We start from the raw sequence: 23038 nt of genomic DNA, 5'->3' as shown, positions 1-23038 counted from the left end.
GGCCAGGCAAAGTGACGTATGGGTACGTCACTCGCCTGTCACTTACTTGTGAGCCAATAGCAGGCGAGCGCACGCCCGGGGAGGCGCGCACCCGCCCCGGTTTGTTCCCTTGGAAGTCCGTGCGTGTGACACTCGCAATCGTCCGCCGTGAAGGGAAAAAGGCAGGCGGCTAATGTAAACAAGCCGCTTGTCATTCTCCCCTGTGTAGGAATAGTGATCATATGGTTCTACTATGTAGGACCGTTGATCACTGTTCCTACACCAGTAGCCATGTCCAATCACAGTTAGAAGCACGCCCCTAGGGACACACTTAACACCTCCTTCCCCAATAAAGTTAACCCCTTCCCTGCCAGTGTCATTTTGCAGTAACAGTGCATATATATAGCACTGATTACTGCAGTAATGTCACTGGTAACCCCAAAAGTGTCAATGTCAGTCAAGGGTCCGATCTGTTCGCCGCAATGTCGCAGTACCGCAAAAAAATCGCAGATCGCGCCATTACGCGTTAAAAAAAAAAAAAAAACACCAAAAATGACAGAAATCTTTCCCTTGGTTAGTAAACGCAATAACTTTTGCGCAAACCAATCAAAATACGCTTTTTGCGATTTTTTTTTTTTTTTTTTTTTTTTTTTCTTTTACCAAACATATGTAGCATAAAACAAATTGGCCTAAAATGTTAAAAAATTTTGATTTTTACATTTTTTTTGGGGAATTTCATATAAAAAAATGTGAAAAATATTGTTATTTTTGCAAAATTGACACTGTTTTTTTGTTTATAGCGCAAAAAGTAAAAATCGCACAGGTGATCAAATACCACCAAAGGAAAGCTCTGTTTGTAGGAAAAAAAGGACGTCAAATTTGTTTAGGTACAGCGTCGCATGACCGCGCAATTGTCTGTTAAAGTCACGCAGTGCCGAATCGCAAAAAAACCCTGGTCGGAATGGGGGTAAAATCTTCCGGGGCTTAAGTGGTTAAAGCTGAACACCAAACCTTGCCTTCGGTCTTGCACAGCTGTACAGGCTCCTCTGCTGTACTCAAATGGCTTACTTTGATTTCACTGCATATTGTGAGCTTCGCACACTCTGCATTAGAAGCTGCAGCAAGTCAGAGAGCCCAACTGGAGGAACCAAGGAAGGCAAAATATGTGTTCTTTAAAACATGAGAATAAAGTAGAAGCCAACTTCTAAAAGTATTTTAAAGCTAATGCTTAGAACTTAGTGTATGTGACAGAAGAAATTACATGTTCATGAAAATAAACTTTGAATAAAGGCTGTTAAACTAATTTGCTTGTATTATGAAAAGGGGAAAATGCGAGCAGTTACACTTTTCTAGGCTTCTGTGTATTGTGTAGTTAAACTCTTGCTGTATGTGGTTCATGCACTGCATTTAGAGGTCACCCCAGTCACTGATCCCCTCATCAGATTAAAAAATCCAATCAAATCCTCTCTAATCAGCAACGTTTCTCTCATTGGTATAGAAAATATATACAGCATAGAACCCTGGGCCATACTGCAATTGTGCTGCTCTTCAACCAAAACTGAAACATAAACTAATATTAAAAATAAAAGTGTAATTAATGTTAGACCTTCGCATTAAGGTTGACTGCAATCGCATTAAGGTTGACTGCAATCCCAATTGATATAAATCATAAAAATATCATGCTTAACCGGTGCTTAATACATGTGATGAACAATTAAAATGAAAATAAAAATAGAAAAGAAATAAAAAATCTAAAAATAGTACACAACAGTGTAGTTCATAATAACTGTGAGAAATATCCTAGGTACCAGTCGTCTTCTTTAATCAAAAATGCTCAATCCTTTTTTCTTTGTGGTTGTTTCAACATAACAAATCCATGTTTTACCACAATTGTGCTTCCCCCCTTCAGTTTATCTATCCCCTTTAGCAACATGACCTTGCAATTAAGCTGGGTCAGAATACACCTTTTAGCCTCTCCTGGGCTCGAGCAGAAGTTGCCAATAAACTGTCAATGATTGCTCTTTTTACGTCATTCCACTCCACTTGTTGATATCCAGGTACCATCAGTTAAAAAAATCTCAATAGTGCTCATACCTTTTTAAAAACAATCTCTTATTAAAAAAACAAAGGCTAGGTACTCCCAAATTACTGGAGCTTCCAGCGCATAAGTCTATACACGTATAAGACTCCTCACTGATAGTCTCGTTTGTGTGTATAAGCCACTAGCACACACTCCAAGCTCCCGAATCCACATAGCTGACGGGTGTCATCACTTGCCCTTTCCCTGAGGAAGACACGTGACCCTGTGTCGACACACGTAGGGGAGGGGCAAAGACAGTGACGACACCCAGCAGTTCTGTGGAGTAAGGAGCCTGGAGTGTGTGCTAGTAATGCGACCTTACAATTAAGCTGGGTCAGAATACACCTTTTTAGCCTCTCCTGGGCTCGAGCAGAAGTTGCCAATAAACTGTCAATGATTGCTCTTTTTTACGTCACCCCACTCCGCTTGTTGATATCTGGGTTCCATAAGTGAAAAAATCTCATTAGTGCTTATACCTTTTGAAAACAATCTCTCTCTCTATTTAAAAAACAAATGCTAAGTACTCCTAAATTACTGGTGCTTCTAACGCACCAGTCTATACATGTACAGTGTTTCACAAAAGTGTAAATAATTTATCATATCTTTTCATGGGACGACACTGAAGAAATGACACTTTGCTACAATGTAAAGTAGTGAGTGTACAGCTTGTATATTTGCTGTCCCCCCAAAATAACTCAACACAAAGCCATTAATGTCTAAACCGCTGACAACAAAAGGAAGTACAACCCTGAGTCAAAATGTCCAAATTGGCCCCTAAGTGTCAATATTTTGTTTTGCCACTGTTATTTTCCAGTATTGCCTTAACCCACTTGGACATGGAGTTCACCAGAGCTTCACAAATTGCCACTGGAGTCCTCTTCCACTCCTCCATGATGATGTCACGGAGCTGGTGGATGTTACAGTGCCTTGCGAAAGTATTCGGCCCCCTTGAACTTTTCGAACTTTTGCCACATTTCAGGCTTCAAACATAAAGATATAAAACTGTAATTTTTTTGTGAAGAATCAACAACAAGTGGGACACAATCATGAAGTGGAACGAAATTTATTAGATATTTCAAACTTTTTTAACAAATAAAAAAACCGAAAAATTGGACGTGCAAAATTATTCAGCCCCCTTAAGTTAATACTTTGTAGCGCCACCTTTTGCTGCGATTACAGCTGTAAGTCACTTGGGGTATGTCTCTATCAGTTTTGCACATCGAGAGACTGAAATTTTTGCCTATTCCTCCTTGCAAAACAGCTCAAGCTCAGTGAGGTTGGATGGAGAGTGTTTGTGAACAGCAGTTTTCAGTTTTTTCCACAGATTCTCGATTGGATTCAGGTCTGGACTTTGACTTGGCCATTCTAACACCTGGATATGTTTATTTGTGAACCATTACATTGTAGATTTTGCTTTATGTTTTGGATCATTGTCTTGTTGGAAGACAAATCTCCGTCCCAGTCTCGGGTCTTTTGCAGACTCCATCAGATTTTCTTCCAGAATGGTCCTGTATTTGGCTCCATCCATCTTCCCATCAATTTTAACCATCTTCCCTGTTCCTGCTGAAGAAAAGCAGGCCCAAGCCATGATGCTGCCACCACCATGTTTGACAGTGGGGATGGTGTGTCCAGGGTGATGAGCTGTGTTGCTTTTACGCCAAACATAACGTTTTGCATTGTTGCCAAAAAGTTCGATTTTGGTTTCATCTGACCAGAGCACCTTCTTCCACATGTTTGGTGTGTCTCCCAGGTGGCTTGTGGCAAACTTTAAACTACACTTTTTATGGATATCTTTAAGAAAAGGCTTTCTTCTTTTGCCACTCTTCCATAAAGGCCAGATTTGTGCAGTATACGACTGATTGTTGTCCTCTGGACAGAGTCTCCCACCTCAGCTGTAGATCTCTGCAGTTCATCCAGAGTGATCATGGGCCTCTTGGCTGCATCTCTGATCAGTCTTCTCCTTGTATGAGCTGAAAGTTTAGAGGGACGGCCAAGTCTTTGTAGATTTGCAGTGGTCTGATACTCCTTCCATTTTAATATTATCGCTTGCACAGTGCTCCTTGGGATGTTTAAAGCTTGCGAAATGTTTTTGTATCCAAATCCGACTTTAAACTTCTCCACAACAGTATCTCGGACCTGCCTGGTGTGTTCCTTGTTCTTCATGATACTCTCTGCGCTTTAAACGGACCTCTGAGACTATCACAGTGCAGGTGTATTTATACGGAGACCTGATTACACACAGGTGGATTCTATTTATCATCATTAGTCATTTAGATCAACATTGGATCATTCAGAGATCCTCACTGAACTTCTAGAGAGAGTTTGCTGCACTGAAAGTAAAGGGACTGAATAATTTTGCATGCCCAATTTTTCAGTTTTTTATTTGTTAACATAGTTTGAAATATCCAATAAATTTCGTTCCACTTCATGATTTGTGTCCCACTTGTTGTTGATTCTTCACAAAAAATTACAGTTTTATATCTTTGTTTGAAGCCTGAAATGTGGCAAAAGGTTGAAAAGTTCAAGGGGGCCGAATACTTTCGCAAGGCACTGTAGAAACCTTGCGCTCCTTCACCTTCCATTTGAGGATGCCCCGCAGATGCTCAATAGGGTTTAGGTCTGGAGACCTGCTTGGCCAGTCCATCACTTTTGAGAGATACTGTATAAGACTCCACACTGATGGTCTTGTTTGTATGCTTAAGCCACTAGCACACACTCCAGGTTCCTGACTCCACAGCCCTACGTGTGTTGACACAGGGTCACGTGTCTCCCTCAGGGGAAGGACAAGTGGTGACCGTGATGACACCCGGCAGCTCTGTGGATTCAGGAGCCTGGAGTGTGTGCTAGTGGCTTATACACACTAACGAGACTATCAGTGAAGAGTCTTATACGTGTATAGACTGGTGCGCTTGAAGCTCCAGTAATTTGTGAGTATCTAGCATTTTGTTTTTTTAATAAGAGATTGTTTTTAAAAAGGTATGAGCACTATTGAGATTTTTTTAACTGATGGTACCTGGATATCAACAAGCGGAGTGGGGTGACGTAAAAAGAGCAATCAATGACAGCTTATTGGCAACTTCTGCTCGAGCCCAGGAGAGGCTAAAAGGTTTATTCTGACTAAGCCTAATTGCAATGTCGCATTGTTGAAGGTGAGAGTTAAATACTGATTTGTTATATTGGAACGCCCACAAAGGGAGAAGGATTAAGCATCTTTGATTAAAGAAAACTGGTGCCTGGGATATTTTTGTTATTCTAAACTACACTGTTGTGGACTATTTTTATATTTTTTATTTCTATTCTAATTTTATTTTCATTTTAATTGATCACCCCATGTATTTAGCACCAATTAAGCATGATGTTTTATAATTTATATCAATTGGGATTGCAGTCAACTTTAATGCTAAGGTCTAACTTTAATTACACTTTTATTTTTATTAGTTTGTTTCCGTTTTGGTGTAGTTTGGTATTTTTATAGTACTTCTATATCATATGGTGATTTGTGCAGCTTTATATTGTTATTTTAACTATTAATAGTAGCTTGCAGGACCCTCTCTTGTTTTATAGAACCCTGGATCATGTCCCATACCCATCAGTTATTGCTGTTCTTTTTAGATCTCCGTAAAGCTAGGACAGGGTTGCCAATCATAATAATTTTTTCTACATAGAGCAGTCTGAAATAACCAACACATCACATCATTAAACTGTGCAGAATGGCTGGGTTTTTCATATTTACATACGGTAGTTGTTAGATTTGTATTGTGTATTAATACAAGTCCTCTTTGTGTGGTGTGAGCAATTCTCGGTCAATAATGGTCTCATGCTGTGGCTAGCTGGACATTGCATGGAACTATCCAATGGGAATATTTAACTTGACAATATATCAACTTAAAATGTGGATAAAAAAACTATGGTTTACAGGCTTGCCATACACCGATTGAAAGGAGCTGAACAAATTTTGATTTGTTTTCAATTTCCCACGGTTGACAGAAGTAATTATTTAATTGGCTTATGTTGTAGGGACATGTCAGAAAAATTTCAGCGGTCAATGATCAGTGTTTTTGACAGCAGTGGGTACCACTGTCAGAATATAGTGTCAAATTGAGGGGGAATGTGAATTCCTTCATCCACCTCTTTTTGCGTGGATACAGGAATCTGTTTCTGGTTGAGCAAAAGGAAAAAAAAAAAAGTGCATGGCTAGGCTTAAAGTATCAAAGCGTGCCGTTCCACATGTAAGGCCCCTCTCACATAGGGTGGACTTCGCCAGCTCAGTGGGGAATCTGCCTGCTTATCCCCATTGAGCAGACAGATGGCTTGTCCATGTCCGCTCTGCTAATGCATAGCCAACACAGCCCGCTTTCTTTGGGGACTGCCGCCTGTCCCTTTACACCAGACTGCCATCCGATTCGCTAGATGAATAGGGAACTGATCCCCATCTGTCTGTGCTTAGCGGACCAGATTGGATGTCAGCAGGTGTAAACAGACACATGTCTTTTTACATCCGCTGGTCCGTAGAGGATGACTGAGGGTCCCGACCGGTCAGACCGTGTGCAAGCCGGCCTAATTTGGAAGGATGTGGTTTAATTGTAACCTTCACTTGTTGTTTACGTAGTGCTTTATAATGTGACCATAGTTATTAAAGGCTTTGGAAACACAGAAAGAAACCACATTACACTATGGCTGCTCCTGAGTCCCATAGCTGTCTTTGATAAGCTGTGTGCTGTGGTCTCAGATGGGAATCAGACATGATTGATCAATAAACATGGCCATCTAGATAGCAATGTTTGTTTCCATGATGCCACATTAGCATTTCTCTATTAATATTGCATTTCTTATTGTGGCATTTTTTATGACATTCCTTGGAGTAGTACAAAGCTAAAAAGGCTGAAAAATACTGTTCTAGTTTTATAGATATACAGTACAGACTTTTTTGTCTTATTTGCAGGTCTTTATTTAGTTCTGAATTATTTAGTTTCTGAATTTATAAAATCCTTTTTCTGTTTTTTATATTTTTGTTTATATAATGAAAACATGTTTGCAATTGTTCATTTTCCTCATTTGACTTCACTGACAGGTATACCCAGACAAGGAAATGAACTTCACAGCTGCAAATATTTGCAAGTGGGCACTAGACAGCCGAGAGACCCTCTTGAACTGGTTGCGTCCTCATGGTGCTAAAAGTTTACTACTGAATAATGAACTGAAGAAAGGTCCTGCCCTTCTCATGTTCATACCCTTCAACCCTTTAGCTGAAGAACATCCACTGCTGGACGAGGTCAGAGAATGCAGATTTTAAAAGCTATAGCCAAACCTTTTTTTACTTTATTATACTAATTTACCAATATAATAATTTCTGTGTTCATATATTGTCCATTCATCCTGTGAAATGTATCTATTGCCTCTTTCTAGTGATAAATGGATAATATAGGAGTACACGTTAAACTCCTCACAGATTTAAAGCCAATTGATGCAGTTGTTTTTCTTCATATGCTACAATTCAAACTGGGAGAGGGAGGCCCAGTAGTCTGAGTCACATAGGCTCTGATACAGTGCACCTTTGCAGACAGGAATTATGATTTATTACTGTGGCTGCTGCTTCTTTATTTGCAGGGCAAAGTGACAGTGTCTTTGCAAAGAGCCCCCTATTTTTTTCCTTACCAATGCTCTCTTGCTGCTCCTTCCTTCATAGCAGCTCGTCCTGAAGTGACTGGTATTGGTGACTTGATGAAGCAGTGATGTCATTCTCCCAGTCATGTGACCGTGCTCAGGCCTTAGCAAGCACAGTAATGGGAGTAGACCACATGTTCCTCCATACCTAGCTGGGCCAGGTATTTTCACTGGCTGCAGACAGGAAGGAGTGCTGCTTAAGTCCCCTATATTGACTGGTCTGGGGACCATTTTCAGGGACACCTACATGAGCAAGGCAAGAGTATCTCTTTCTTGTCAGGTACACCAGGTTTTTTTACTGAAAGCTGCATATTTTAAAAAAATTGAAAATGGCTTTAAAAACGACATTAACATGTTTAAAGCTGAATTGCAGGTATGGCTATTTTTGCATAATCTGCTTGTGCCATTCCTGGTCGATCCCCATAGAAGCTGGAAATCACTGTAGTAGACACTGCTTCTGTAGTAATTTCCGCTGGCTTCCGGATCCCATACCGAGTGGGTACTGTGCTGCCTAGTGAACGTGAGGGGTCGCTCGCTCAACACAGACACCATTAAGAGAACACTTTGAGAGTTCCTGATTAATTAAAAACATTCCCTGATTGGATGAGACAGAGAGGCAAGTTCTGTAAAGTCACGCACTCCTTGTCCAATCAAATAACTCTTTGCACTGAGAAAATGCAAAGTGTTCTCTGTTGTGCTCATGTTGTGCTAGTGACCTTCCTGTATTTACTAAGCCGGAGAGTAGCCGTTTGGCACAGAAACCCAGAAGCCAGGGCAATCCCTGTAGTAGCACTGTATTACCAGAGTGATTTCCAGCTTTCAGAGATTTGCCAGGTATGACACATGCATACTTAATTGGCCCAAACGTGACCATGTAACTATATAAGACCAGACCTGCATACCTTGAATTCAGCTTTAAACTTTTATGAGATTCTGGTTATTGGGTTTAGCTCCTACATTAAAAAATGCCTAAAAAGTGCCTTTCTATGTGCACTAGAATTAATGCTACAAATACATTTTGCAGCTAAATTAGAGGTCTGTTATTGAAACTTAAACATGAAAGCCATATTATCCAGTGGAAAATGTGCAGTATATCTTCAAATGAGGGTGGCCTACTATACTGCACTCTATAGTCCTCCACAAGGGGGCAGCCTTATTCAAGTAAAACATTTTTATTTTTCTATTATTGAGGTTATAGAGAAGTCAAGGAAATGCTCTATTTGGAAAATTCTATAGCTTCAAAGGTTCAGCATGTGCAGAATAATTATACAGTACTATACAATGGATTAAAGGCCAAGTAAAGTTTTAAGTGATAATAAATGCACATATTTTTGCGGTAAAAAAAGTGTTAATTTTTTTAACACAGGAGCCTGCAAAGCATTGCACCCACGATCAGTGGATCTCGGGTGTACGCTCTTCCTCCAGCTTTCTGCCCACATCTCCGAAAGCTAGAGGAAGATTCAATGGACTACAAGTGGGTGGATTAGTAGTCCTTCAGGAACTACAAGCCCCCCTGCCATGGTGGCAGACAGGACTTGTAGTTTATTCATTCACAGATCTTAACATTTTAAATGTGACAGCAGTTGTGGGGGAGAAGAACCTATGCCCACTGTCAGAGGGAAAGGGGCTTATGGGATGAGGGGGACAGGTGCTGGAACATGTTACTTCCTAAATGCAGGTGAGCTTTAAACCTCTGCCGAGTAGAATTATCCTGAAAATAAAGACCCTAAAAAAAAAAAAACATAACAAAAAAAACAGCAGTGTTTACTTCCTTTGTACTGTTCTTCTGAGCATGCCTTAATGTTTGTTTTTGAGAACAGTAAGGCTCCATGTACACGGGACGTTAGAAAAAACATGCTGCAAGGCTAGTTTTGACGCCGGGAAAAAGCAGCTGTTAAACGTGCTTTCAGTAGCTTTTTCCATTGGCGTTATTGCACGTTTGGCCACGTTTGCTTTTAGCAGCGTTTTTTCTGCCTCCATTCAAAATCAATGGTTCCCTATGGGAGCCTATTGATTTGAATGGAAGTCGCACCACAAGTCGGTGCGACATGCGCTGTGAAAATCTTGAGGGAGAACTCCACGCACAAAATGGGAAAAAAACTGCGTGGGGGTCCCCCCCCAGGTTCCAAAAAATGGCGTGGGGTCCCCCCCAAAATCCATACCAGACCCTTATCCGAGCATGCAGCCTGGCTGGCCAGCAAAGGGGAGGGGACGAGCAAGCGGCCCCACCCCCCCTGGACCATACCAGGCCACATGCCCTCAACATGGGGGGGTGTTGGTGCTTTGGGGCAGGGGGAGCTCTGCACCCCCCACCTCAAAGCACCTTGCCCCCATGTTGACGAGGACAAGGGCCTCATCCCCACAACCCTGGCCGGTGGTTGTGGGGGTCTGCGGGCAGGGGGCTCATCGGAATCTGGAAGCCCCCTTTAACAAGGGTGGCCCCCCAGATCCCGGACCCCCTACCTATGTGAATGGGTATGGGGTACACTGTACCCCTACCCATTCACCCCATAAAAGACAGTGTATGGAAATAATGACACCCTTGTTAAAAGGGGGCTTCCAGATTCCGATGAGCCCCCTGCCCACAGACCCCCACAACCACTGGCCAGGGTTGTGGGGATGAGGCCCTTGTCCTCGTCAACATGGGGGCAAGGTGCTTTGAGGTGGGGGGTGCAGAGCTGCCCTGCCCCAAAGCACCAACACCCCCCCCCCCATGTTGAGGGCATGTGGCCTGGTATGGTCCAGGGGGGGTGGGGCCGCTCGCTCGTCCCCTCCCCTTTCCTGGCCTGCCGGGCTGCATGCTCGGATAAGGGTTTGCTATGGATTTTGGGGGGGACCCCACGCCGTTTTTTCGGCGTGGGGCTACCCTCAAATTCCATACCGAACCCGAAGGGCCTGGTTTGGAACCTGGGGGGGACCCCCACGCCGTTTTTTTTTTCCCCCGTTTTTTTTGGTATGGAGTTCCCCCTCAAGATTCTAACAGGGCAAGTCGTGCCGCAAGTCGGATCATCCTGATCCTACTTGCGGTGCGACTTCCATTCAAATCAATAGGCTCCCATAGGGAACCATTGATTTTGAATGGAAGAAAAAAGATTTTTTTTTTTTTTTTTGCAGGTAAACAAATGTGCATTGATTATTTTTTTGTAGTAGGAGCCTTTAAAGCATTGTACCAGTGATCAGCAGATCGTTGATGCAATGCAGGTCTCCTGCACATTGTTAGTGTATCGGCTTACCCATAACTCCCTGATCGGAAGAATCAGTGAGCTACCACATCGCTCCACAGCCCTGTGGTAGTTCATTGCGAACTACAAGCCGACAGCGGCTAAGGATGTTGGGGCTTGTAGTTCATTCAAATACTCAGAGCTGTGTGTATGAATGACGCGGCCGTGTAGGCAGAGCCCTGCATTGCTGCGCTGTTTTCAATCTGAGCCAGCTAGTATGGGGAAATTTTCCCCCATATTGCTGCCACAGGGAGGGGGGTGGGTGCTGCATCCTTCATCCATTCTAAACCTGTATGGCTAGCTTTAGGGAGAAATGTGTGTATTATGTAAATTATACACCGCTGTATTCCCAATACTTAGATTGGCTATTTAAAGTAAAGAAAACCTGTAACTCATGTATGCACACTTGGGAAAAGTAATAGGCTCTTCTCTTCTTATAACCTACTTCCTCTACTCATAATACCATCCTGGCTGTCGTCCCTACCCACTAAGTATTTGTATAATTTACTTTGCCGGCCTTGTCTACTTTATAGAAATCTGTGGTGACATCTTCATCTTCAGAGACATGCAGGGTCCGACATAGAATTAAAGGACTGGGGAGGGTTAAAGTGACACTAAACTCCTGTTGATAGAAATTCGATTTTTTTAAGGTATGTATTCTCAGTTCAAAAGTGTCTTCAATTACTTACAGCCCCCTCCCAATCGCCAAACTTTTTGTTGGCTTCTGTGATCTGACTTCCTGTTAGAGAGTGGCTGTGTTTGTTCTCTCCTCGCTCCCAAGGTGGACTAGGGACCAGGGCCGGACTGGGAATAAAATTTAGCCCTGGAAATAATTTCATACCAGCCCCATAGCATTATTATTCCAGCCCAACAGCATAACGTCATTATTTTCTTGTTCATAAAAGGTAAAACCATGCTTTTTAGGTTAAAAGTGGTAAAAGTGTGGGCATGGTACAGGAGGTGGTCATAGGCTGTGTGGGCATGGTACAGGAGATGTCAGAGGCTGGGGACATGGTACAGGAAGACATGTCAGAGGCTGCGGGCATGGTGCAGGAGATGCAGAGGCTGCGGGCATGGTGCAGGAGAAGCAGAGGCTGCAGGCATTATGCAAAGGCTGCAGGCATGGTGCAGGAGATGCAGGGGTCATGGGCATGGTGTAGGAGTTTCAGAGGGCTGTGGGCATGGTGCAGGAGATGCAGAGGCTGCAGGCATGGTGCAGGAGAAGCAGAGGCTGCAGGCATGATGCAGAGGCTGCAGGCATGGTGCAGGAGATGCAGGGGTCGTGGGCATAGTGCAGGAGTTGCAGAGGGCTGCGGGCATGATGCAGAGGGCTGCGGGCATGGTGCAGGAGATGCAGAGGCTGCGGGCATGGTGCAGGAGATGCAGAGGCTGCAGGCATGATGCAGGGGCTGCGGGAATGGTGCAGGGGTTGCGGGCATGGTACTGGAGAGGCAGTGCTGTGGGCACAATACAGGAGATGCAGGGGCTGCGGGCATGGTGCAGGAGATGCAGGGGCTGCGGGCATGGTGCAGGAGATGCAGGGGCTGCGGGCATGGTGCAGGAGATGCAGGGGCTGCGGGCATGGTGCAGGAGATGCAGGGGCTGTGGGCATGGTGCAGGAGATGCAGGGGCTGTGGGCATGGTGCAGGAGATGCAGGGGCTGCGGACATGGTGCAGGAGATGCAGGGGCTGCTGGCATGGTGCAGGAGTTGCAGAGGCAGTGGGCATGATTTAGGGGCTGCGGGCATGGTGCAAGGGTTGCAGAGGCTGCAGGTATAAAGCCGGGACTGCGGGCATGGTGCAGGAGATGCAAGGGCTGCGGACATGGTGCAGGGGCTGCGGACATGGTGCAGGAGATGCAGGGGCTGTGGACATGGTGCAGGAGATGCAGGGGCTGCCGGCATGGTGCAGGAGTTGTAGAGGCAGTGGGCATGATGCAGGGGCTGTGGGCATGGTGCAGGAGTTGCAGAGGCTGTGGGCATGGTGCAGGGGTTGCAGGGGCTGCGGGCATGGTGCAGGGGCTGTGGGCATGATTCAAGGGCTGCGGGCATGGTGCAAGGGTTGCAGAGGCTGCAGGTATAAAGCCGGGGCTGCGGGCATGGTGCAGGAGATGCAAGGGCTGCAGACATGGTGCAGGAGATGCAGGGGCTGTGGACATGGTGCAGGAGATGCAGGGGCTGCCGGCATGGTGCAGGAGTTGTAGAGGCAGTGGGCATGATGCAGGGGCTGTGGGCATGGTGCAGAAGTTGCAGAGGCTGTGGGCATGGTGCAGGGGTTGCAGGGGCTGCGGGCATGGTGCAGGGGCTGTGGGCATGATTCAGGGGCTGCGGGCATGGTGCAGAAGATGCAGAGGCTGCGGGCATGGTGCAGGGGTTGCGGGCATGGTGGGGGAGAGAGGAAGTGCTGCGGGCATGGTACATGAGGGGCAGTGCTGCGGGCATGGTACAGTAAAATCTCCTGTACCATGCCCGCAGCACTACATCTCCTGAGGAAATGCGGGGGCTGCGGAGGGGTCTCCCTTACCCTTTGGTGAGGCACCTTACATTTAAAAACGGCGCCGCCCAGCGCCATCATGTCACCGCGCATGTTCTGTCTGCCTGAGAATAGCTGAGCGTGTGCAGGCTTTCCCAAGCGGTGGCGATGCACGTCAGGCCAGCCGCAGCCAATTTTTTTTTACAGGTCCAATTGACTTGACTTTAAGCCAGCCCTAAGGGCAGGAGGACTTGCCGGCCTACCCGAGAGTAGGCCAGTCTGGCCCTGCTAGGGACTATGGACACTGGGATTTGTAGTGTGCATAGGGCAGTACACATGCAACTAGTATAAACTGCTCATTCTAAACAAAAAGAAAAAAGGAGAGATTTGGGAGCCCATTGAGGAGATTACTAGGAGGTAGAAAAACACAGTAATAAACCATTTCATGGAAATTTAGATTTCGGGGCCAATAAGTAGTGGATGTGTATGGATTATTTTTGGAGAATACAGATATTGTTTAGGGTCTCTTTTAAGTGGGTGCACCGTGCACTTTATTCACCAGTCCCTCAATTTCAACTTTAATACAGTATCTCAATAAAGTGAGTACACCCCTCACATTTTTGTAAACATTTTTTTTCATGTGATAACACTGAAGAAATTACACTTTGCTACAATGTAAAGTAGTGAGTGTACAGCTTGTATAACAGTGTAAATTTGCTGTCCCCTCAAAATAACTCAACACACAGCTATTAATGTCTAAACCGCTGGAAATGTAGCACTGTGGAGCTAGTTCATTGAGGGAAACATGAATGCCAACATGTACTGTGACATACTGAAGCAGAGCATGATCCCCTCCCTTCAGAGACTGGGCCGCAGGGCAGTATTCCAACATAATGACCCCAAATACACCTCCAAGACGACCACTGCCTTGCTAAAGAAGCTGAGGGTAAAGGTGATGGACTGGCCAAGCATGTCTCCAGACCTAAACTATTGAGCATCTGTGGGGCATTCTCAAACAGAAGGTGGAGGAGCACAAGGTCTCTAACATCCACCAGCTCCGTGATGTCGAGTGGAACAGGACTCCAGTGGCAACCTGTGAAGCTCTGGTGAACTCCATGCCCAAGAGGGTTAAGGCACTGCTGGAAAATAATGGTGGCCACAAAATATTGACAGTTTGGGCCCAGTTTGGACATTTTCACTTAGGGGTGTACTCACTTTTGTTGCCAGCAGTTTAGACATATTGGCTGTGTGTTGAGTTAATTTGAGGGGACAGCAAATTTAAACTGTTATACAAGCTGTACACTCACTACTTTACATTGTAGCAAAGTGTAATTTCTTCAGTGTTGTCACATGAAAACATATAATTAATTATTTACAAAAATGTGAGGGGTGTACTCACTTTTGTGAGATACTGTATCCTAGAAAACCTTTTTGCTTGTTAAAAAGAACCTTCAGCTAAGTGCATCTAACATTTTGACCTTGAAAAAAAAGCAACTTGTCTTTGTTTTCAAGGTCAGAACATTTTGTTCCAGTTGCAGAATGCTTTGTAAGCTACAGGGCCTATAGAGAACAGATTCATAGTGCGATTACCCAATGTGTTTTACCAGCTCATGTGAGAACATTATACCTGAACTGTAGTAGCCTTTGCTCTATTTTGTCTTTACAGAGATACAGCTTGTCAGTCTGATTCCTGAGCACCCAGATTGTATGTGATTGCACTTTCTGTTCCACTGTGTCTTGTAATTACACAATCAGTACTGGTTATACTGTCCTATGTGTTGTGGTGTAGGCTGTTCTGCATTTTCTATGGTATTTTATCAGTATTCAATGAAACGTTTAATCTGTGATATACTTGAGGATTCTCCTATTATAATATTTTTTTTTTTTTTTTTGAGAAAAAATGTTGAGTAAAACAATAAAGGAAAAGCTGTTGCATAATGCATCTGTACTCCAGGCAAAAGGCTACAGATGAAATACATAAAATTTAGCTGTTTTTAATAAAGTATTTATATTTTTGTCCAGTTAGTCCTGTGAGTTGTACTGCACAGCCAGGCGAATGACACCACTTTCTCTGTTAGTTCTGGACTGTAGAAGAACAGACTGGTGCCCTCTCTCCACCTCCAACCTGCTAACCGGACAGTGAAGGGACAGCAGGAGACCCATGGAGGTTCTATGTCACTACTCTCTATATCTCTGTTCCTTTTCAACACAATTGCATTGAATACATCTGGTTCACTTCCAGTGATCCTCTGCTTTCTCCTAGAGTGCTATATAGAGGATTACAGGGGGTTGATATAAAGTATAATTCAAATGTGTTCACTAGTTTCATTAAAAAAAAAAAAAAAATACATTTAATGGTTTATCAATGGCTACAAAGCTTCAGTAATTTGTCTTTTTATATCTGCCTGAAGTTAAACACTAAAGCACTTTTCTCTATCGCTCATTGACAGACGTAGTCTTCTTGATTCTCAAGAGCTGGGTTATGTTGTCTCCGCAGGAGTAGGACTAGGCAGAAAGACAAAACGTTCTGGCTCCACCTTAGGGGCAGTCCCTGAGGGTATATCCTCCCTCTCTCTGCTACAGGGAATCAGTTTTTTTCTGTCTAGTCAGGAGTAAGGACCTAAGTTCCTTGCTGGGATCTTTTGGTCCTGGCGAGACTTTTTTTCTTTAAGAAAAAGACATTTTTTTTTAGGTAGTTTTTCTCCAGTGTTTTTCCTGTGAGATCTTCAAGCAAAAATGCCGGACTGGGCGACACTTGTGGTCACCCCAGCCGGCCTACGAGCGCGCGCAGACCATGGCATTGCGCTTGGTCGGCCGCGACACATTCAAGTAAGTATGCGGGGCCGGGCGACGGGCTGGATGTTGAGATCCAGTGGTCACCCCGGTTTTCTGCCTACGAGCGCGTGCAGACCAGAGCTCCGCGCTGGGTCGGCCGCGACGGAGTCCCAGTGGAGGGACTGACCTTGCGAGTTAAAAGTCTCGCTTGGACGCCAGGAACCAGAGAGTCGAGGCGTCCGGAGTGGTCCACAAACCCCCACCCCGGTGGAGAGGGTATTGTAAAGAGAGGGTGCCTGTCGGTTCGGTATGGTGAGTAAACGTTCCCCTTTTTCCTCGTTATGAGGCAGTATGTATTATGGGCCCCTCCATATATGGTCAGTATATATCTGATACTTACAAGTCCCCCTTGTAATACAGCATGTGTTTGTGGGAAGTGGACTTGGTTTGAGAGCTAACACTCTACCCAGCAGACTGTAACATTACAGCAGACATAGGAGGTATAATCCTACCTTATTTGTAGTGTATCTCCTGTAGATCCATATATCGCCTCTTAGCAGAGATGCAGGTGGATGTGCTGGGAAAACGATTTCGGCGGTCCGCCGCCATTTTGCCGTAGACCAAGTGCATGTATGTCCTCAGGTCACGCCGGCCGCCATGTTTTTGGAGTCTTATGTCTCTTCTATGGGGGCGGCCATGTTTCGTGAGCCCAGCTACCTCGTGGAGAGCTGGGAACGCCGGAAGGCGTACACAGGGGGCGGAGCCACGTCCTTCTACCCGGGAAAAAGCAACAGCTCCTTCCAGTCTGTGTAAGACAGACGCTGACTGCAGTTGGTTGGAAACTGCACTGCATCGGTTGGTGAGCCTTGGGGGTCCCTCTCTCTCTCTGTGGGATCGAGAAGCAGGTACTCTGAGGGGCGCTATTGCGCTAGGGGGAGACACACAAAAAAAAAAAAAAAAGAAAAAGTTTTTTTGTTTTTGCTGGCAAAGGTGTCCTGAATTAACATGGACCCTGCCACTCATGTATCTCCTCCGGATCCCCTCGAGGGGTCTGCGGGATCCTCCAGCACCCCACTGACAATTGAATCATTGTCAGCTATTATGGAAACTTTTGTGTCCCGGGTGGAAGTGGCTTGTCAGGGACAGGGCGCAAGAAAGCGACCCCCGCCTAACCCCTTATTATCTGAAACCTCGGATTCAGACTCTGAGCCTATTTCTGCAGTTGCAGGTACTTCATCTGGGATTGGTGTCTCGGGTCCTGTCTCTTCAGACAGCGAGGAGGATGTTTCGGCATCCGCCATAGCCCGAGAGGAAGCGTTGGTAAACGCACTCATTGTATCTGTTCAAGAAACCTTAAGGTTACAGGGTATTCCATCGGAAATAGCTGAAACTGAAATCCCTTTTGGGACTAAAAAACGCATCAAAGTGGCGAAGGTTTTTCCATTGCCCAAATGTTTTGGCAATCCAATCGAAGAAGAATGGCGTCTGCCAAAACGCACTTTTACTATTTCTAAACGCATTGACAGGCATTATCAGTTTGAGGAAACCCTCATTAAGAAATGGACAGAACCACCTGTGGTGGATTCACCTATTGCTAGATTGAATAAAGCCACGGTTATTCCTCTAGAAGACGCTCCGTCTTTTAAAGATCCAGTTGATCGCAAGATAGAAGCTATGTCTCGCACCATGTTTTCCTTGATTGGATCAGCTTTCAGACCTATAATAGCTATTGGTCTGGTTTCGCCAAGTAGTTACGCCGGGACTTAGAAGAGGTCCCTCAGGCGGTATCAGATTTGTTGGAACAAATGATACAGGGGTTACAGTTTGTGTGTGATGCGGCGTTAGACGCCACTCCATTATTGGCGCGAGCATCAGTCTCAGCAGTGGTTCTCAGGCGTACACTGTGGCTAAAAGGTTGGTTAGCCGACCAAGGTTCCAAAAAAGCATTGGCTAATATCCCCTTTTTAGGAGAGCGTCTATTTGGAGCCAACTTAGATGAGATCATTAAGGATCTCACGGGTGGAAAGAGCACCTTTTTACCGCAAAATTTTAAAGGTAAAGGAACTCGTCAAAGACGAGGGCCTTCTTTTTCTGCTCACAAGAGGTTTTTTCGTCCCGCGGGTGAAAAAATTAAGTCCTCCAAAGCTCCTGCAGGAGGCGTCAGGGGTCGTTGGTCGGGCAAGCAAAAGCCCGCCCCCTCCAGACCTGAAGATAAACCGTCCAAAGCCTGAAGGTGCGCCCCCACCCATAACTGGGGTGGGGGGACGTCTTCGCCGGTTCCCGGATCCATGGCTTTCCAGAATCCCGGACAAATGGGTTTGCGAAGTCATAAGGTCAGGGTACAAGATCGAGTTTCGATCTCTCCCACCGGCGCGATTCTTCCCTTCCAATATCCGACTATCCTCAGATCGTTTAGAAGATCTGCGGAGAGCAGTCACAGATTTACTACAACAAGGAGTGGTAGTCCACGTTCCTTGGACAGAACGGTTTCAAGGGTTTTATTCAAATCTATTTACAATACCCAGGAAAGAGGGCAAAGTGCGTCCAATTCTGGACTTAAGAGCACTCAATTCTTTTGTCAACATAAGAAGATTCAGAATGGAGTCCATTCGCACAGTAGCAGCCTTCCTGCATCCAGGGGATGTCCTAGCGTCCATAGACATCAAGGACGCCTATCTTCACATTCCCATTTTCGCAGGACATCAGCGGTTTCTACGCTTTTCCGTAGAAGAGAACCACTATCAGTTTGTGGCGTTACCTTTCGGTCTCGCCACGGCTCCGCGGGTCTTCACAAAGGTGTTGGCCCCAATGTTGGCACTTCTGCGCCAAAGAGGCATATCGATCCTTGGTTACCTAGACGATCTTCTGCTTCATGCAGAGTCTCCTCAGACCTTGCTACAAAACATAGAAATTACTATGATTTCTTTACAGGAATTCGGGTGGCTGGTGAACCAGCAAAAGTCATTTCTGGTTCCCACCCAGAGGCTCGAATATCTGGGTCTAATTCTAGACACAGTCAGGACAAGAGTTTTTCTTCCGGTAGGGAAACTCCGAAAGATTCAATCAGCAGTCCAGTTGTTACTGTCCAACAGCTGGTCTTCCCTTCGGACTTGCATGAGGGTTCTGGGGTTGATGGTGGCTTCGTTCGAAGCAGTCCCATTTGCCCAGTCCCATACCCGAATTCTTCAGCAAGAGATTCTTCTCAGATGGAATCGGAATCCCTGGACAATCAGATCCGATTGAGCAAACAGACCAGAGAGTCTCTGGTCTGGTGGCTTCGGTCTCCGATGCTCAGCCAGGGAAAGTCATTTCTGCCAATATATTGGACGACAGTGACCACGGATGCCAGTCTATCCGGATGGGGAGGAATTCTCAGTCAGTTATCTGTCCAGGGACTTTGGTCCCCGGAAGAATCCAGGTTACCGATAAATGTATTGGAACTGAGAGCGATCAGACTTTGTCTGATTCACTGGACCGAGCAGCTCCAGGGCAGCCCGGTTCGGATCCAGTCGGACAATGCCACGGCCGTGGCTTATGTCAATCACCAGGGGGGCACCAAGAGTGTCCGAGCGGCCAAAGAAGTGGCTTGCATTCTTCGCTGGGCGGAACGATTTGTTCCAGCAATCTCTGCGGTGTTCATTCCGGGGGTGGAGAATTGGCAGGCAGATTATCTCAGCCGTCAGACTCTGGATCAGGGGGAATGGTCCCTCCATCCAGACGTTTTCCACCAGTTGTGCCTACGGTGGGGCACCCCGGATGTGGATCTGTTGGCATCACGATTCAACAGGAAAGTTCAGAGATTCGTGGCTCGCTCCCGCGATCCTCTAGCAGAAACCGCAGACGCACTGATCGCCCCGTGGGGGCAATACCAGCTAATGTATGCCTTCCCTCCTCTCGCGTTACTGCCAAGACTTCTTCGCAGGATAGAGGAGGAAGGAATTCCAGTAATTCTGGTAGCTCCGGACTGGCCTCGTCGAGCTTGGTACGCCGACGTGGTCAGACTGGTGGCGGACGTCCCGTGGAGACTTCCTCTCAGGGAGGACCTACTGTCTCAGGGACCGATCTTCCATCCTGCTTTACGATCGCTGGCTTTAACGGCCTGGCTATTGAGACCCAGGTGCTGAAGGACAAAGGTTTGTCAGCTTCAGTTATTCCTACTCTAGTTGAAGCAAGGAAAGCGACTTCCAGAAAGATTTATCATCGCACATGGAAGTCCTACATTGCATGGTGTGAACCTTTGGGGTTCCGTCCTCGGTCTTATTCGATTAGTCGAATATTGGCTTTTCTGCAACAAGGGGTTGAGCAGAAACTGGCCTTGAGTACTATCAAGGGTCAGGTCTCAGCATTAGCTATCTTCTTTCAGAAGCCTTTGGCTACTCATTCCTTGGTGCGGAATTTCATCCAGGGGGTGCGACATCTGGCTCCGCCAGTGCACGCGCCGTTACCCCCCTGGGATCTTAATTTAGTGTTGTCGGTTCTTCAGAAACCTCCCTTTGAAGATATTAGGGAGATTCCTCTACCTACGTTGTCCCAGAAGGTGGCCTTCTTGGTGGCTATTACTTCTGCACGCAGGGTGTCAGAACTGGCCGCATTATCTTGTCGTTCACCATATCTGGTGGTTCATAGAGATAAGGTGGTTCTTCGTCCGAATCCATCCTTCCTACCAAAAGTGGTTTCAGAATTTCATCTGAATGAAGAAATTGTGTTACCTTCCCTGTGTCCTAAGCCCAGTCATCCGCAAGAGTTTGCTTTACACTCCTTGGATGTGGTCCGGGCGATCAGGGTATACTTGAAAACGACAGACTCGTTTCGCAAGACGGATTCACTTTTTGTGATCCCAGATGGACCCAAAAAGGGGTTGCCTGCATCTGCCGCGACCATTTCCAGATGGATCAGACAGACGGTAGTACAGGCTTATTCTATTAAGGGTCGGGAGCCCCCGTTCCCTGTTTAGGCGCACTCCACTCGGGCACTTAGTGCGTCATGGGCCTTTCGCCATCAGGCGTCAGTGGTCCAGGTGTGCAAGGCGGCTACCTGGTCGTCGGTGCATACCTTTACTAAACATTATAAAGTTGATGTAATGGCATCGTCTGATGCCTCGTTTGGCCGCAAGGTTTTGCAGGCCGCAATTTGAGGAGACCAGTGGTCTACCTCGAGGTTTTTTTCCGTTGGAAAATTTTTCTTTAGTCTCATTCTTTGTTTATAATGAGCCTTTAAAACTTCTAGTTTGGCACCGGTTGGGCCTTCTAGATTGGATTTGATTTTGTCAATCCCACCCCTCATTTGTGGCACTGCTTCTGGATGTCCCAGCTCTTGAGAATCAAGAAGACTACGTCTGTCAATGAGCGATAGAGAAAAATGGATTTTTGTAAGATCTTACCGTAAAATCCTTTTCTCTTAAGCTCATTGACAGACGTAGTACCCGCCCCTCTATCATTGAGTTGGGTTGGGTTAAATTCTCTGTTACTGCTTTAGAACAGAACTGATTCCCTGTAGCAGAGAGAGGGAGGATATACCCTCAGGGACTGCCCCTAAGGTGGAGCCAGAACGTTTTGTCTTTCTGCCTAGTCCTACTCCTGCGGAGACAACATAACCCAGCTCTTGAGAATCAAGAAGACTACGTCTGTCAATGAGCTTAAGAGAAAAGGATTTTACGGTAAGATCTTACAAAAATCCATTTTTAAACCCAAAACAAAGGTGTAATAAAGTGCAGCTTACCAGTCCTTAAGAGCCGGTTCACACTGAGGCGACACGACTTCGGGGGGCGACCTGTGAAGTGCACCGCGACTTTGGCGCGACTTGCAGGGACTTCAAATAATGGAAGTCTATGCAAGTCGCTCCGAGGTCGCCCCAAAGTAGTACAGGACCCTTTTTCTAAGTCGGAGCGACTTGTGTCACTCCTATTAGAACGGGTCCTGTACTACTCAATGGACCGCGACTTGTCAGGCTGACAAGTCGCTTGACAAGTCGCGGCAGTGTGAATGGGCTCTAAATGTGATGGCTGCATGTTTTCTTTAGTCTTTTTTTTCTTTTGTTTTTACCTGGTGATCCAGCCACTAAGTCTGTTATTTTTCAACTTCCTTTAACAGCCCAAGCTGTCCAGAATAAAGTAGCAGTTGGAGGGTTGAGACAAACCAATTAGCACTGACAGTGGTTCATACAATGGTCAAGTTTTATTCATTTATGTAAAAACTGTATCCCAAAAGGGTAAAAAACTGTTTTGTAACTGCTAAAAAAGTGCAAGCTTAAATTTATTGATCAAGTTCATCTAAATCTGCTAGTCAATCTAACACTATCCTCTAATCCGAACATGATGCTGTCCAAGGGTGTTTCCATTGCTCTGCCCTAAGACAGGAAGTATGTTACTGGCAATAAAGGGGAAACGTATAAAAAATGGAAAACAAATACACCCACCACATGAAAAAATTGGTAAGTTGCAAACCTCAGACTTTCCCTTTAGGCTCGGGTCACACTATTGCGATGCGGGAAGGCTGCGGATTCGCAGCCTTTTCCCGCATCGCACACGCACCCCCGGCAGTTCACACTGCCATATGCGATCCGCTGGGGGTGTCAATGTAATCTTAACGACACCCCCAGTTTGATCGCATATCGCAGTGCGATCGTGCAGTTCGCACAGGATGGGATCGCACAAGTGTGAACCGCTGTGCGATCCGATCCTGATGCGGCTGCAAAAATGCCTCCTGTGCGTGTTTGCACCGGGTGCGATGCGAATTTACCCATACAAACTGTATGGCTAAACTCGCACCGCACAGCTGATCGCATGTAATGTCGGAGCAGTGCGCTCCGACATTACATGCGAACCCGGCACTCGCATCAGTGTGAACCG

General features: G+C 45.7%; 1 protein-coding gene across 1 annotated transcript in view; it reads left to right on the top strand.

The window, feature by feature from the left end:
- TXNDC11 (thioredoxin domain containing 11) overlaps window positions 1–23038 on the top strand; it is a 158342-nt gene that overhangs the window by 78409 nt on the left and 56895 nt on the right. Inside the window, exon 7 of the mRNA XM_082262319.1 lies at window positions 7131–7331. Within this exon, the coding sequence (XP_082118445.1) occupies window positions 7131–7331 (201 nt within the window). The remainder of the gene's footprint in view (window positions 1–7130; window positions 7332–23038) is intronic.

This window comes from Pelophylax lessonae (genome assembly GCF_965119305.1).
Source record: "Pelophylax lessonae genome assembly, chromosome: 6".
NCBI lineage: Eukaryota > Metazoa > Chordata > Amphibia > Anura > Ranidae > Pelophylax > Pelophylax lessonae.
Note: the sequence above shows the minus strand (reverse complement) of the source record. Positions and strands in the feature narration are given on the sequence as shown.